Below are 17,161 nucleotides of genomic sequence, written 5' to 3'. Positions count from 1 at the left end.
CCAGAAGGATATGGCTACATTTGTGAGAAGTTCTTTGTGTCAGAAAACAGCAAATTTCTTAGCGATTTTAGAGGTTTGTAACCTCTTATCGAAAGTCGCGACAACATGGGGAGAAAGAAGATGTCAAGGTCAGCATCAGAGGAGCGAAAGTTAGACGATCGCGAGCAGAAAAAGAAGGTTCGTATTCATTACGTAATATAGTATTCGGGACTCTATTTCACAAGATGCTGTTTAGAGAGCATTTTCTGTATTTGATAAACGTTAGGAAGGCGGCGATCATGTGATCATGGGGTCAATTGTATGACGTCAAGCGGGCCAGGTCGTGCGGTGGGAGAGGGGACCTAGGCAACAACATGTTAGCTTCCTATTTCCATGTAGGAACTATATATCAGACTTTCCAAACTGGTCGAGTTGTTAGTGTTACTAATGTTACGGTCACATCGGGGATGTAGCCCCGGCTTGGTTCTGACGTCTGGGGGGCACCGGCTGTCGTGGTCACAACTAAAAGTTTCCTTCGCGCTACCCTGCCGCGGGGTCCCAGGTTGCTCCGGTGGGCACTCGGTGGCATTTTTGTAAACGTTTGTCACCTTCGTTGGCAGGTTTTTGACAGGTACCGGTCAGTTGCTCTGACTGTGTCTTGTAGTGACCCCTTTGGGGTCCAACAGGACAGGGCCCTGCCGAATGCCCCGCGAAAGACGGTCGGACATCAGGCAAGCTCCTGGTGGGCACATGGTGGGCACCTTATCTACATACACTGAGTGATAAGCATTCACTCGAAAAGGCTAACATCAGTCGGCGAAGGTATGAGGTCGTGGAACTCTAGTCTTACATTGTTATCATCTTATGCAGTCCAATGTAACTTTCATGATTTGGCATTGATATTCAATGCTGATTTGATGACGTCATCGGTCAAAATCCAAGATGGCGGATAGAATCACATAAATTACGTCATAATGACGTCATATTACGTCATAATCACATGAAAGCTGTCATTGTAATATTGATTCACATGTGCATCATCCTCTGCAAATTTGGTGGTCAAACAATTAGCAGTTTAGGAGTTACAGAGGGCAGGTCTCAAATTCAGCACATAATTTTTGCTGGGGTCAAAAATGACCCCAGCAGACTCAACACAGACTTTCCTATATAATGTCAACAGTTTTATGCCGATCTCCCTAGAAAATTAGGAGAGGTTAGAAAATATGTCTATTGACAAAGTCACATAAGGAATTCTTTTTCAGATCAAACATGTTCAAATAGCGCGTCAAAATCCATGCTTGGGGTCAAAAATGAGGGTTAAATACATGTATACATTTACAGTAGTTGTCAAACGTGAGCCCCCATAGGTTCCACCTACTGGTATTCCTATTGCCTGATGAAATCATTTTTTGATGCATCTGATTGGGACGTATTGTTCCTGCACACAATTTTTATATTTTTCTTGTAGAGGAACAGGTTAGGTCTGGTGGGCCAATACAATCAGAATCACGTACTGACAATCATATATAAAATATAAGTCGCAGAGCAAATATCCGCTATCAGAAAGCACTCATATGCGCACTTGGTATATCAGTAATATTTACATGTGAAGATTATTACGAGTTAGTGACTTTATCATACTCAACCTGTTTTTTTTTCTCTTCAGTTATACGTTATGTACAGTACTAGTACAGTACAGTTTAAAATATGTAGTTAAGAAATACACATGAGAAGATTGCGTTCCTGTAATATAAAAGGCGTGAATCAAAGATGGACCGAAACGGTGAATATCATTTTCATGGTGGTGTTTTATTGATGGAGCGTCTTCTATCGATTTACAGTACTTCTATCTCTAGTTGAATTATAGATGTCACAAAAACGCATTTTCAAGGCACGCATGTACATGTACCGGCCATTGGCTGGTTGTTGTCATGTGGAACACTTGGGTTGTGACGTCACTCGAATGGTATGTTACCTGAAATGAACAAATGTTTTCTAGATTAATCTGACAAGACTGATTACGTGGAATCATCTCATTCGTGCACACATTTATGAGAACTTCATCATTCATATTAATTTTTGTTAAGGGAATTTTGCAAATAAGTCATGTTTATTCCATCAGTGAACCTTCTTTTTAAACTGAAGTTCGACCTGAAAAGGACAACGCATCCCTTTAGTATTAATAACTCAGACCTACCAGTTTCACAGATGAATCCAGCGAACTTGGAACAGGGTGCGTCGTTCCATTTATCTTTCTTGTTGGCGACGCCATGGGTTGCAGGTAGGTAGTCAGCGCAGTGCTCGTCTCCACCTTCATTATTCGGCTCCCCGACCCCCCAGTCGGTGTAGCTCAGCTCTCCGCCATCCACGTAGTTCCACGATCCGTCCCTACGGTCCAGTCCGAAGTAGAACCGCGTAGACGGGTTGGCGGTGTTCTTCAAAGCGATGAGGAAGTCGTTGGTGGTGCCGTCGCGAGGCATGGCCAGAGTGCCGCCGTCGGCTTGGCAGATCGTCGTGGCCTGGACATAGGTATTCTCTCTGTCGTAGGCACGGTAACACATGCGGGTATGTGCGAGGTACGAGTAGCCATCTGGACATCCTATTGGGCCTGGAGTCGAAAAGATAAGAACTTATCTTGGATGAAATATCATAAGATCTCATAACGCATGGAATCATTTTTGTATCGAATCATTGAATTTAGAACATATGTTTATGTTTGTTTCTTTTACTCAGATGTTTGATACGTTATTTTGAAGTGGACATGGTACATCAAACAATGCGCAAAGATATGTCGTCTCTGTCCCACATAGGATCTATGGGGAATGAAAACATCCATGTCAAACAAACTGAAAAAGACAAGTGATATTTAGCGACAACGCACTCTTCTAGCATTAGTACTTCAGACCTACCAGTTTCACAGATGAAACCAGCAAACTTGGAACAGGGTGCGTCGTTCCATTTATCTTTCTTGTTGGCGACGCCATGGGCGGCAGGTAGGTAGTCAGCGCAGTGCTCGTCTCCACCTTCATTATTCGGCTCCCCAGCCCCCCAGTCGGTGTAGCTCAGCTCTCCGCCATCCACGTAGTTCCACGATCCGTCCCTACGGTCCAGTCCGAAGTAGAACCGCGTAGACGGGTTGGCGGTGTTCTTCAAAGCGATGAGGAAGTCGTTGGTGGTGCCGTCGCGAGGCATGGCCAGAGTGCCGCCGTCGGCTTGGCAGATCGTCGTGGCCTGGACATAGGTATTCTTTCTGGCGTAGGCACGGTAACACATGTGGGTATGTGCGAGGTACGAGTAGCCATCTGGACACCCCGTAGCTACGCCTGGAGTCGAAAAGATGACAAGAACTTACTTCGGATGAATTTGCTATAATTTAGTTCATTATTGTCGTATCGAATCAACGTATTGAAACATAATTCTACCTTGCTATTGAAGATATATGTTTGATACGTTATTTTGAAGTGGCCTTGGTACTTTAAACAGTACGTCAAGTAATAACGGGACTCTTCTGGATAGGATCAACGTGAAGGAAAAACGTCCAAGTCATACACACTGAAATAGATAAGTGATGCTTTTATGTTGTGGTGGGTACGTGGAACTCCACTTCCATATTAGTTTGTTTGGGCAATAGGGACAAATGAGTAAGTTTTAAAGATTTGTTTGCTTATTGTTGTTTATTTGTCAATTTTCTTAGGGTTTAAGGTTAATTACATGTTGTTGTCATAATAAAGCATCGCATGCCATGTTAAATCTGAAGGCAGAGATGGCGGAGATAGACGGCATCGTTTGCAGCACGTCTGAGCAGGGCTACCAAAGAAAGAAAAAAAGGACTCGGTTGAGACATACCAAAAAAAGGGCAATGCGGCTTCGTCACGACATGAGCAATGTATCCCGTGGCAATGCCATGAGGCGTAATATCACCCCGACCAATCGAATCACGTGAATCGCATTGAAACTCAGATTCGTATCAGCCATTTGCCGACAAATCGCTTTCTAACTTCTGACCAAACAAACTTGCCAGTGAGATGGTGGAAGGTGTCAGCTTCCAAAAGGCGTTTTCAGATTGACAATTTTGGCACTTTGGAAGTAATTGAATCCGCCCGCGATTTAACATTTAGAGAAAAGAAGCAGAAACTAGAAGTTAAATCGCGGGCGGATTCAATCACAAACAAAGTGCCAAAATTGTAAATCTGAAAACGTCTTTTAGAAGCTGACATCTTCCACCATCTCACTGGCGAGTTTGTTTGGTCAGATGTCATCGTTAACGCAAGTTAGAAAGCGATTTGTCAGGAAATGGCTGATACGAATCTGAGTTTCAATGCGATTCACTTGATTCGATTGGTCGGGGTGAATATATACGAGCACGATGCACGGCTGGGCAGAAAAATCACGAGTGTACAATAAGGGCTAAATGCAGAAGCAATAAGTCAATAGAGGACTAAAAGCGAGCTCGATTAAGTGAATCAGTGACATAGTATATTGTCAAGCCATCTGCTAACCTGTTAATGCATATATGGTCCATAACAGACTCACTAGATACACAACTTTTGATGGTCTTAGAATAAGGAACTACGTAAGTAAAACGATGTATAGCTAATAGATGTTATTTACTTGACTTTAGAAAACCCTGGGACCTTACACTGCACATACGACTCCTTCGCAAATTGGTAACATATGGATAAGGAGGCAGCTTGAAATTGGACAGAAGATTTACAGTCGCAGAAGAAACCGCGAACGCTGGTTAGCGGCAGATCTATAATGACGACGAAAAGACTGGTAAAATTTAACAAAAACGAAGCTAGGGAAAAAACAGGGCCTTGTAAATTCTCCGAAACAAATCGTAAATGAATCAGGAAATAATAGCCTAAACGCTCTCATTTCATGGTACTGGACTAGATTGTCTCTCTAGCTGAATAAACTAGCACTCATTTTATGGTACTCGGCAAGATAATTTTTCTTGTAGCCATCATACTCTTATTTCATGCTACTGAACTAGATATATATATATAGTTTCTCTGGGTCTCTTCTTAAAATCTCATCCAAAACCATTACTCCAGTTTACAAATTGTAAATAGTTTATTGCAAATTCATGCCCGTAGGCTAATTGCATGTTGACAACAATGTCGAAATACAAATGTAAGGTAAAACAAGAGTCCGTAGGACACAATTCTCCGTGAAGTATTTATAGTATGTACAAGTATTGACCCACACAAATTGCATCTCTGCTCAGTCCAAGTAGTGTTTTAGAGCAAGTAAAGAAAAAGTGTTTGTTTATCTTTTTCTTTCAATACAGGAGTGGTCAACCTGCTGAAAAGTATGTTTTTACAGCATGGCACAGATGGGATCTAGAAATTCCGGGAAAAGTCACAAAGTTAGATCTAGATGGCCCCTTTTCAATTATCAACGAACCATTCAGCCTTACAACTAAGATGTATCAGAAATCACAAATATGCAGTAAATCCTCTTACCACAATTTATTGCAGGCCGGCCTGATCTATAGCTATCAAGCTATTTGCAATAAAAAAGGCTAATTCATATTATCGTAACATTTCACGAAGGTCAAAGGTCACCGGATCTAACCACCCGGAAGTGACACTGGCGCGCGCACTTTTCTGAGATATATTTCTCAACAATCTTTCATCCCCTGCGTAAACTTTTTACATTGTCACAGCCTCCGTATTATAAACTACAAGTGTGGTAAGTTTGAAGGTCCAGAGATTTGCCATTTTCACACTGTGCGTAAAAATGCATCGTCCGTCCCGTGCGCACATACTGTATGCGAGTTGCGAGGGACACGGCATACTTAATACACAGACTGGAGGTCACTCTACACATGTTCGCAGCTAAAACTCACAATTCCCGTTGCCGCATTGGTATGTAACTTGGTATATCGTTTGCTAGGTTGCGTGTGTTGATGCACGTTGTCTATTTTTCAATGTAACAGTGACTATACGATCACAGCAAGTAAGGAAGATTTATACCCCGTATCTGCCTGAAGTATTCCAGTCATGCATAACGGATTATAACATGGTCCCTATGGCAGGGCAGTGGGACATAGCATTAATTATAGGGGTGCAATTACGATATTGGATTGACGTTTAAAGTAGTTATGGTGTAACAAAGCTATTGTGCATCACCACGCCGAACCAGGCAAACGATATGCCAAGTTACACACCAGTGCGACAACGGGATCGTGAGTTATAGCTGCGAACGCGCAAACAAATGCATTCCCAATACTCCCAGAAGGAGGTCATCCTCCTTCCCGGAGTAACAAAGGTATACATGAATACAAAATCATTCTATATTGCTATTCTACAGTAAGTTTCTATATCTACGGTACTAATGCGGGGTAGCTACAAATTGTATGTCTACCTTGTGTCGATTTCGACCAGGCGATCACAGCTGCGACGTAGAGCAGGAACTTCCACATGTTACCGTCTGTTGAGGTACGTCGGACTGTGGTTCGTGGTGGGTTTGTTACCTGTGTTTCATCTGTAAGATGGGGGCCTTATATGCGAGAATACAGAGCGCTGAGTCATGCCGCCATACAGCTACAGTCAACATTACATCCCCGGGAAGAGGCGTGTTGTGCACACTCTTCAAACAGGACCGGAAAAAAATTATTGGTTTATTAACATCCGCGTGAGGCACACCAGGTGCTGTCCGTAGGTGGGACTTCTGCCCTGAACTAATTTGATGTAAACAGAATTTAGACCAGTCAATACTGGAAAAATAGCAATCTTTTAAAACCAATGGAGAAAGGGACATTCAAATTCAATTACCGTCGCGGGTACAAGTAAAAACCCAATATTCTCTTTTTTAATTTTACCTCATTTAGCTTTTACACGGAAAAGTTAACCAGAAAAGGACATTGACGGATACGTCAATTTTACAGTTTTGTAGTGTATATATATTCAACCGTTGCCATTGGCAACAATATATCCGTATGACATATAGGGCTCGTTCTTATTGAAATGTGCTAAATGCTGTCGCTAGCTATATAGTTTTTATGACATAATATGAGTCAAATTATTGTTGCTTTCGTGTTATTCCCACAACATATGTTGGACGAACAACGCACCACAACATTAATATAGGTTGACGGCTTGGCAGAAAGTGTACTCATGGTTATTGTTCCATCCACTTATTTTCACCGTATCCAAAAAAAAAAACAACCTAAGACACAATCTGGAGATATAAGTTCTAGAAAATGTAAGCCCCCAATTACGGAGTTTGGACGCATTTTGCTTGTGTGTTTAGATACCATGTTTGGCAAAAATGCCCCACGGATAGGAGGGGTGAGTACTTGATGCCCGCCCTCAAATATTCAAAGTCATCATATCTTGATTACATATTACACTTCCATAACAAAATGTCAGCAAAGACATACTGTCCAGATTATGGTTTGTTTTTATAATGAAGGGGGTTTTCTTCTTCTGATTTTTGGAAAGAAAGGGCGTTACAATATTTACAATGGCAACATGCAAATGACCGCGGGTGACCCCGAATAGAACGCACGTTCCATCTGAATGACTTCTTTGTTTTTAATGCGAAAAGACTAGAAATGCCTCTATTTTTAAATATCGTGGATATGAATTGGCTATTTTGTTTACATTTTACGACTTGTCTGGCTTTCAAAAAAAAAAGAAATAAGCGTGATCTGTCATTTTACCCACCTCACTGAAAATAAATGTTTACAATGATGACTGTAAAAGACGTTACCATTTTTTTATACTTTCTTCGTTGCTTACTTGACCAAAGACAGCAACATTTTTATTTACATGTGAACGAGGCACAGGGAACATGCCATAATGCTAGTCTACACGTCGTAACCGCTTCTGTTGGATACAGATTATAGATACGATGATACAGAGCTCTAATTGATGTGGGTATCAGTTAAGAATTATCAAGTCAGCATCACATCTATGATGACAGAGGCGTGTTGTGCAAACACTTCAAGCAGGAGCGCGCTAGCGGTAAACAATTATTTGGTTTACTAACATCTTCGTGAGAAGGGCCAGGTAGCGGGCGGTGCGTGTTGTAAACCTTATGGGTTGAACTGACGCAATACTAAAGTCGATTGATGCATCATGATCATGTCGGGCAGGTTGTCTACCCTCTTCCTCCAGTCGCTACGGTTCGCCATTAAGTGCTCTAGAGGTAAAGACGATTGATGCAGACAGCATTTTCAAAACATATCGTAATTATTGGAGATAGGGACACTATCTTCGACGGTACGAAGGAAACCACTACTCTCTCTTCTTTTACCCTAACTTTGGTTTTGTATATAATCCAGTTACAGTGGCTGTCTGAAATAAAGTTATCTGCACTTGGATGTTAGTAACTGAACTGAGTGCTCATTTGTCAATGTAACCTGTCTACTGTGGATGAGTCAAATTATTCTGGTCTAAATGGGGTATACTTATTAGAGATGTTTGATCCATATGTCAATTCTAGGTTGTAAGGCTCAGGAGTCAATTTTACAATGAGTCCGATTTCAATTGACCATTGCCGTATACGCCCGCATTACCTGGGTTAAAGAGATCGTAGTACTACTCTGATGCCACAACTCGTAAGCACACACTATTCTGCGCATTAGTAACGGCATGACGCTCAATATATAATCCTGCTAACTCACAGTAGCCGTACATGTTTGTTACCAGGTGACAGCAGAAGTGGGATAGGTATTTCTGCAAGTCATTGATGGTTTTGCAAGTCATTGATTGCATAATTGGATCCTTCATCGTGAAGCTCACTAGAATAAACATTGTTTCCGATTGTAAATAACCATACAGATTGACAGCTGTACGAACTGCAGCGTCACTGAAATCAGTTTGACTCTAGCCGTATGACGGCATGACAATGTAGCGTGTGAATTTTTGATTTGATTTGCTTGACTGTAAAAAAAGTACAGCCAGAGCTACCCAACTATCTTAAGGCTATTACAAAGTGTTAGCCCTGAGAACAGTATTCAAAGTTCAATACAAACTTTCACAAAGCACGTCAAACACACACATGAAGGCGTACACAAAACGCAAAGCTAAAATACAAGAAACAAAATTAACAAAAAACAGCACAAAGCTGAAGCGCATATGGAAAACATGCACGAGACTACATGTAAGCTATAAAATCGTTAACAACGCCAAGCTAAAACTTAGGTTCACATTAGATTATACAATATGTCATCTAATATTTGAGGTCATTCAGTAATAAAGATCCATCCATGTAGTTAGTTGTTACCCTGTACAATCAAAACGCCTTTACGTCTCCAGATTGTGAAACCTGCAACTCACGGTCGTCTTGCAGTCTTACTTCTTATGTAGATTACACAGTGGAAAATTCTATCGCCTTCAGGAGTGGCACTGTATCTGCCTATTTCAAGAGATAAGGGTGATATGTCCGCTCTCAGCTGGGCACACAAAGATCTCTGGGCTCTTGTTAGAGGGAGCGTAACATATCTCTCTTGTGAGCATGAATCTTTTATCAATGCATAGGTTCTCAGTTTTGGCTTATGCCAAAGCTCATAAGCCCACGTTTGTTCATATTGCGAAAACAGTACATCTTTGATGAGTCTCGTATCGCCTCTTAGCCATTTTGAAAAACACGTTCCATGTCACAATTAAAATAGCATAAGGAGGTGCTAATTTATGAACGCCAAGGAAGCACCGGGTGGCTCTATTTTGAATAACAAGACTTTTGTCATAACTTTTAAATCCCTACACTCCCGCAGCATAATCCAATATAGGACAGACACAGGCATTATACAGTGCAGAGTAGGTTTGGTACCCTAAGTCCTTTAAGACTTTAACTTTGCCAAGTTTACCTCCTACCCACTGTATCTGCAAAAATAGTGGTACCAGGGATAAAAGTTAGATGTTCATCTTACATTTGTGTGTTAGAAAAATGATAAAAAAATTTGATGTATTACTTGTTTGAAATTTTAAAGTTGATAACTCCTACACCTAATTTCTAACTGTTACTTGACTGTGTCTCTTGACACGACTGTGCAGCTGGACATGACTGTGTCTCTTGACACGACTGTGTAGCTGGACATGACTGTGTCTCGTGACACGACTGTGCAGCTGGACTTGACTGTGTCTCTTGACACGACTGTGCAGCTGGACATAACTGTGTCTCTTGGCACGACTGTGCAGCTGGACTTGACTGTGTCTCGTGACACGACTGTGCAGCTGGACTTGACTGTGTCTCTTGACACGACTGTGCAGCTGGACATAACTGTGTCTCTTGGCACGACGGTGCAGCTGGACTTGACTGTGTCTCGTGACACGACTGTGCAGCTGGACTTGACTGTGTCTCTTGACACGACTGTGCAGCTGGACATAACTGTGTCTCTTGGCACGACGGTGCAGCTGGACTTGACTGTGTCTCGTGACACGACTGTGCAGCTGGACTTGACTGTGTCTCTTGACACAATGTTTGCCCAGGCAAAAGAACAAAGAGCAAAGTACCCAATGCTTGCCTTCATACACAGTAACTGAGCTTGCACGTTGATGAAGGTTGGACATCCAGGTAATAAGATACGCCAAAAATAGTTCCTTGAACAACCGGATAAGATTTTGAAACAGACGTTTTAGACAGCATCCGCTATCTTTCGTCAGTGACTAAGGAACTACGTTTTATACCAACACTCTGAGCTTGCACTTAAGGTGAGAGACAGGCATGCTGCAGCAATATTTCAACAAAAATATTAAGACAAAATAACCATCTGATTTGTTAGATATATAGCTCTATTATCGTTATCTTGCATCATTTTTCCACATAGGCTACTATCTTACCGCAAGCTCCAAGGGCAGAGTTGCACTTGATTTGTCCTGATGGAGTGGTGTTTAGACCGGTATCTCGCAATTCTGCGAACTTGTTTACTGAAAGGTGTCTATTTGTGTAGGGGTTTTTAACCTCAAGTGGGCGGACTCCACAACATTTGCATGTAATTGTTTTGCATCAATCACAATGTGAGTGTCTCGTAGTGAGCGCCCTGGTGCAGACTGAAGGATCACTTCTGTTTACTTCAGGCTAATTGTCAGCCCAAAGGCTTTACTGGCTATTGATAGGCAACAGATATTCTCAGATCTGGTTCGCTGAGGGCGCAACCATCTGCGAAGAGAAAATATCTCACTAGGGCCTCCAGTCCTCTTTTTTTCGCTTTGAGGCGCCGTATCAACCTTTGGAAATGACATTGTTCTAGGGTAGCGAGGCTGAACAACGATCGACATTGCTTTGCCTAATTACTTCAGTAAAAGCCAAACAACCCAATAACTCGTTCTCTAATCAATTTCCAATATCAATATCTAACCACTCTATCGATTGTTATAGTGGATATATTTAATGTTACCTGTGATATAGCGAGAGCAATGCTGTCCAAAGCCACTTGCACACAGCCTGTTCCGTAGTGACTCACGATGAGGTACGACAACAGGTCTAGGAATAAGATGTGAGCGAGATTGACGCCATAGAACATGTAACATGACCAATTAACGTCCGATATATTCAAAACGTATTTATCTTAAAACCGCGCGGACAGAGCCAAATTTCAAACCCATGGGCAGAAATATCAGCTCTTCTAAAAAGAAAATACATGGTCTGTAAGTTTTTCCCCGCCTGTTTAACGCCGTGCGAGCATGTATTTATACTGAGGTATATGATGAAGAATTGGGCTAGGGTAACCCATTATCGTCCACTTCTGAATCTTTTCCCTTCTAGCGCTATGCTTGAAGAACATAGACCAGAAAAAAATGCACAGTACCTGTCCAAAGTAGTCTGCAGACAAATGATAGTAAAATCACTATGTCTGTCCGGCCACTTGCTTAACGGGATGGAAAAAAACAATGTTTATCTGTAAATTTCCCCCACATGCGCGGCACGTGGCGTTCACGTGGTAAACGCATGGCCTTTATGTTTTGCTGTGCGAAAATGAAAGAGATGGCTAAGGATCATACTTATGATGTTCTTTATTGCTCATGAGAACAGGCTTTGGCATAATACACCGCGACATGTGGACATGAGCCAAACTGGACGTAAATAGGTTATGCACGTAAATAGGTCATGTTACGTTAGGTAGGCTTGAACAGTCCCAGTGAATTAAAGAAAAATAAGGACTTTTAAAATCTTATTTTACTGTATTAGTTCCATGTGTATCCGTTGTGTTCCATTATATGATCCACATGAAAATATGTAGCACAAAACGTTGTAAAACTTATATAGATATATGTGATGTAGAAATATCGAATTACCATTTTCTCAATTGTTTCTCTGAGTTCACGACGTACAGCGAAGCTCTCCACCATCTATAGGTCTTCAACGCCTGTCAACTTGCAGACAACATTGTATTGACTTTGCTGTGAAAGCAGAAAGGTCGTCTCGTTTCTCCAAGTGGCTGCCCATTCATTTTATATCTACATGTAAACGATCAAAATTGTATGCACACACGCAAACATGCACAAGAGCGCAAAAACAGGAGAACACGATTTTTTTATTGAAAGAAACATCAAATAAGATAAAATTAATGAATGGACGAAGACAAAGTGGCGGCCTACTGAAGTTGTACACAACTTATATATTAGCCACCACTTGTACATTATGGAAAATAGAATAGTTGACAACACACTAAACACATGAATGACAAAAAACACCTAGCGAAAAAGAAAGCAAAAAGAACACCTATATTACAACATGGATGTTGTAATATATTTCAATTGAACTCGTTAACACAGTGGCTTAGTCAATGTAACTTTATTTGTTAAAAGTCTTCATCACACACACAAAAAAAACGGTCTGGATGTAACAACTGTTACATCTTATGCACAGGCCATCCAATGGATATCGACACGATACAGCCGTGAATTGTACCACGTGCCGATTCGCACTGTTAGATCTGTTGTAGATTTTGACAACACTTTAGCTGTGACGCGAAGATTTGTTCGCCAATCATCGTCTAGCGAATCTAAGCCGACTGTCACCACGGGGGTTGTCCGGAAGGCCCTGCTGAACGTAGCGGTCATGTCAAGGTAGCGTTCGCCAAAACCGGTGGAGAAAGTCGCATCGAGAGTTTGAAGCACACCAGACTCACCTAAAGCAAATCAGAAGCAAACAGAAGAAATGTGAGTTTTGTCTGAATCACATGTCAAAGATAGACGCAATACCTAGCTGGTTGCAATGCTGTGCCTTCGTTATGGGACGTCAACCAGTCAGGGGGTTATGCCCATGTCCCCGAGAATTATCAAACCTGCTGGACTTTAAGTAACCCACCACACTTATAATTATTTACTTAAAAGTAGGGGTTTCCCTTGTGAGGTCGGATGTAGGTGATAATAAAAGTTCACAAAAAAAGCTGTCACTTCCAGAACTGGAACTTAAAACATTTCTTTCGAATTTTTATTGCTGACAAAAGAAAATACTCTGATCATTTGCATGGAAGTCTAGCAAATAATTTAGTTACTTACAGCGTTCAATGTATGTTCTGCTTTCTACAGGTTGGATGTTTTGCTCCAAAGCCTGGATCTTCCGCTCTTCAGCAGCCATCTTGTTCTGCAGCTGCTGCATCTCCTCCCTGAAATTCTGGTCTTTAGCAGCCATCTCAGCCACGGTGGTCTGGAGCAGTTGTATCTCCTCCTTCATGGTCTGATCTGGCTCTGTTGGCATATCATGTGCTGTAAGTTACTAAAGTAAACTAACAGCGAGAACAGTAGCATGAATGATTAAATCGGTTGTGAAAATCGAATTTCATAAAAGTTCTTATCTACGTGATCATACTGGGTCACAGGTACAGTGTTTTGTCGCGGTCTTTATTTAAAAATTATATGTGATATCATATCATAAATGTTTATTATGATCTATCTCGTGGTCTGGTTATGCATCAAACAAAAAGGTTTGATTTAGTATTAGCTGATTTAGTCTGAGGTTAGACCGCTTGATTTATCTCCCCTTTTCTACTGTTAAGCGTCTAAAGCCCACCGACCAAACCCCGAGCTCGCGGCCTTCTCAGAAATCTGATTCACCCCCCTTGCCTGCAGGGGGTTCCCTCCCTCGTGGGCCCTCAGCCTCCAACCCCACCAACCCCCACCCTCCAGCGCAATCTCCCCAGCCTAAGCGGCCGACTCTCCACCCGTGCACGCGGACTCCGCAGGATGACCCCCCTTATCCCCGTGCCTGCGCCCTCTCCACGCTGAATCACGCGAAAACCCTTTTGTGAGGGGGTCTCCACTGTTTCACCTTGCCAACGTCCAACGTCCTCCCAACCTTGTGCTGCCGGAGGCCGGACCCATTAATGCTGGACCCCAGTTCTTCCACGGTCGGGCAGCACTCGTCCTGACTGGCTTCCAGTACGGCGATCTGACCTGGAATAGCCTACAATCAAACGAAAACATAGGTGTAAGGAAAAACTTTCTACAAATTTATATGTTTGTTTGTTTACGTGTATGTATGTGTAGTAGCTGAACACTGTGAATCACTATTACGTGTGTTTGTGTGCTCGCTTTGTGTACGTGTGTGTGTGCACCCACGTGTGTGAGTGTGTGTGTGTGTGTGTGTGTGTGTGTGTGTGTGTGTGTGTGTGTGTGTGTGTGTGTGTGTGTGTGTGTGTGTGTGTGAGTGCGAGAGTATGTTTATGTGTACTTTTCTATTTCCTAAGCGACACTCTCAAGCGCCCTGAAATTTTTGGCAAGATTTCCAGCGAGGATCTGACGGAGCAGTGTATATCTGTTTGAATGGTGCCCATATAATATTTAGTGTCGTAAACCTCTTGTACGAATACCATGCATCCATGTATAGCTCTGAATCAAAAAATACTATGTAAGTCCGAACCCAACTTCATTGTGACTGATATGTTTGGCCTACTCAGTGCAACCGCTTGCCTACTAAACAGAATCTTAAAGTGTGTCAACGGTTTATCAACACACATGTAACGTTGGGTAACATAAATTCGCGGGGTACTTAAATTCGGGATTTTTCGAAAACGGGGTGTTTATGGATATGTGCTAGATGCAACATCAGTAATACCGCTAGAAATGCAAACTTGACAGACTAGCGCATTCAGAACACTGTCTGAAAAGCTTCGATAACCATGCATTAGAAGTTGGCGACGTCAAAAACTCTCCGTCCCTTATTGTCACAGTCTGAGGGCTTCGTGGGAGAATTATATGTACATAGTTGTTCGCTGGTTTATAAGACAAATGTCACATCCGCTTCCTGATAAACACAATTATTTACAATACAACTTATTAGAATCTCTTTTGCTAACCTACAACTGGACTCTAAGTGTGATTAATCATCAAAACGCCTCTTTGTTGCTACAACCAATGGCTACGGCACTACGGTGAATTTTCCCGCCGCCATATTCGTTACCCAGAATCCTGCTATTCGGCAGACGACAAACGTTTGCGAGGAACACTTTTTTGTCTAAATGTTGTGTGTGATAGTGGACTGATGGCGATATTTTCCTCAAAGTTTGCTCTTAGCACAAGCAGAAACACATGGACATAGTAGTATTACCATTTCTACGGCATCCAGCTAACGCCCCGATGAATAATGTACAAATTTCCATGACGGTGGGGGTGAACTTTGAGTGACGTTCTATGATCTACCGACTCAGCACACGGGTTGTTCCCGAAGGCCTGATGCGTGCGGTACGGCCGTTTTTTCGTGTATTTTTTTTTACTTGGACACGTCTATATCCATAGCACTCTCCTCAAGCCAAGGATGGAACGAATAGCTGCTGTATAAAATGTGATTAGCGGTAAGATATTCAAGACGAATCTTCTCTCCCGAATTAATGTGCCCCCCTGTCCGACAGTACCGTCATTGTGCGTGCGGCGGACGGTAGTTTCAAGTTGAAATATTATGGTGTCAGCACGACTAGAGACAAAATCTACCATATATATGATTAGTGCAAAGATAGTACATGATACTGACAGAATAATAGAAAAAAAGGATGGTTTATTGTTCTGCTAGATTGATTTCAGTCAACCATTATCGGAAAAATCCCGAATTTATGTTACCCAACGTTAGAAGCTAATGTGTTTTACTAGAATAGGGTGGTTCGACCATCTCTAACAGGTACAAAAACTGATATTGACCTTCATTTCTGACAGTTGAACATTGATGCCGCCAAAGTTATTCCGGACACTCTTGATCTCATTTTGCATCTTTCCCATCCACCCTGTAATAAAGGAATATTTTTATGTTCCTTAATACATTTCTGTATATATCTTAGATATGAATACCTGAATACCCTGCTATGAAAGTTCATCCAGCGTTACGTTTCTACGTCGTCATCGGTGTTAGCACTGGGGTTAAAAGTGGCACAAGTCTTGTTGGGAACTCTTTACAGTGTATTTCGTGCTTCAAACAAAACCATAGATTAACAATGAAACTGCCTCCAAGCGTTAACAGTAGTCTTAATATTTTGTGGAAGGATATTTAACAAAGGTCTGATTAAACTGTCGGCAAGGATCTTAGAAGACCTTTTGTATCAAATGACAGCTGGATTCTTTATGACACATCTACGACTATCCCAAGATTGCCCCCGGTCATTTTTCCTGCCGTAAACCTGACGTACAGGGGATGTGACAGAGCCGTTGGACAAAGGGGCCTTGGAACTATGATGGCGTTTTTCAACAACTTTACAACTTTGTATACTGAAGACCCGCTTTTCAAAAACCATTCGTTGATAGGCGAATACTATGGGCAGATATTCCAATGACTGCATTTTTTTGTTATATACATTTTCCTTTTTTTAAGTGCAGTTGTCCCTCTGCCTAGAGAGCAGCCATTTCCCCCTTCCACATAGTCTACGAGCTTCGGCTCTATGTTGACGTCTAGAAACGGTCACGTTCATTTTAGCGAAAATCTACCCCATCAAAAAGTATTAATTAAAAGGGCTCTGTGAATTGTAAATATCCACCGATGGCTATATATCACGAGATGGTCGAGAGAAAACTGGGAGTATCACTTCTAAAAGTATTATTGAGAAATCGCAGATCGAACGATTTCTCGCCGGCCGATTGATTTCCGTCTTGTCTGACAGATGTGTTATGCTACCCTGTGCGACAACCATGTAAACTACAGCAGTTAAGCTTTCTTCCTTACCAGACAGCTGTTCGACCGATCGCTTGAGAGAGATGATGTCCGATTGGAAGTACGAAGGGTCTTGTTTGGATTTGCTTGT

General features: G+C 41.9%; 1 protein-coding gene and 1 long non-coding RNA gene across 3 annotated transcripts in view; both read right to left on the bottom strand.

Moving 5' to 3' along the window:
* Positions 1-1,769: 1,769 nt before the first annotated feature.
* On the bottom strand, positions 1,770-6,587 carry LOC136432203 (macrophage mannose receptor 1-like). Its single transcript, XM_066423247.1, has 4 exons — positions 6,352-6,587; positions 2,889-3,302; positions 2,177-2,587; positions 1,770-1,954 (listed from the first exon to the last, which is right to left on the bottom strand). The coding sequence occupies exons 1-4, from the start codon at positions 6,407-6,409 to the stop codon at positions 1,935-1,937; spliced, it is 903 nt and encodes a 300-aa protein (XP_066279344.1). The 5' UTR covers positions 6,410-6,587; the 3' UTR covers positions 1,770-1,934.
* Positions 6,588-12,451: 5,864 nt separating this feature from the next.
* The window catches only part of LOC136432089 (uncharacterized), a 49,455-nt gene continuing 44,745 nt past the window's right edge, over positions 12,452-17,161 (bottom strand). For both annotated transcript variants that reach the window (XR_010755443.1, XR_010755442.1), the window contains exons 3-4: positions 13,440-13,628; positions 12,452-13,066 (exon numbers count right to left, since the gene is read on the bottom strand). This is a non-coding gene — a long non-coding RNA (uncharacterized lncRNA). The remainder of the gene's footprint in view (positions 13,067-13,439; positions 13,629-17,161) is intronic.

Source organism: Branchiostoma lanceolatum, chromosome 4, assembly GCF_035083965.1.
Source record: "Branchiostoma lanceolatum isolate klBraLanc5 chromosome 4, klBraLanc5.hap2, whole genome shotgun sequence".
In the NCBI taxonomy this organism is placed as follows: Eukaryota; Metazoa; Chordata; class Leptocardii; order Amphioxiformes; family Branchiostomatidae; genus Branchiostoma; species Branchiostoma lanceolatum.
The sequence above is the reverse complement of the archived record's forward strand: the minus strand, read 5'-3'. Positions and strand labels throughout refer to the sequence as shown.

Coding starts and splice junctions, on each gene's coding strand:
- LOC136432203 (XM_066423247.1), bottom strand. CDS start 6,409: ATGTGGAAGTTCCTGCTCTACGTCGCAGCTGTGATCGCCTGGTCGAAA. Junction 2,588..2,888: donor TGGTTTCATCTGTGAAACTG/GTAGGTCTGAAG, acceptor TTTCGACTCCAG/GCCCAATAGGATGTCCAGAT. Junction 1,955..2,176: donor TGGATTCATCTGTGAAACTG/GTAGGTCTGAGT, acceptor TGTTCATTTCAG/GTAACATACCATTCGAGTGA.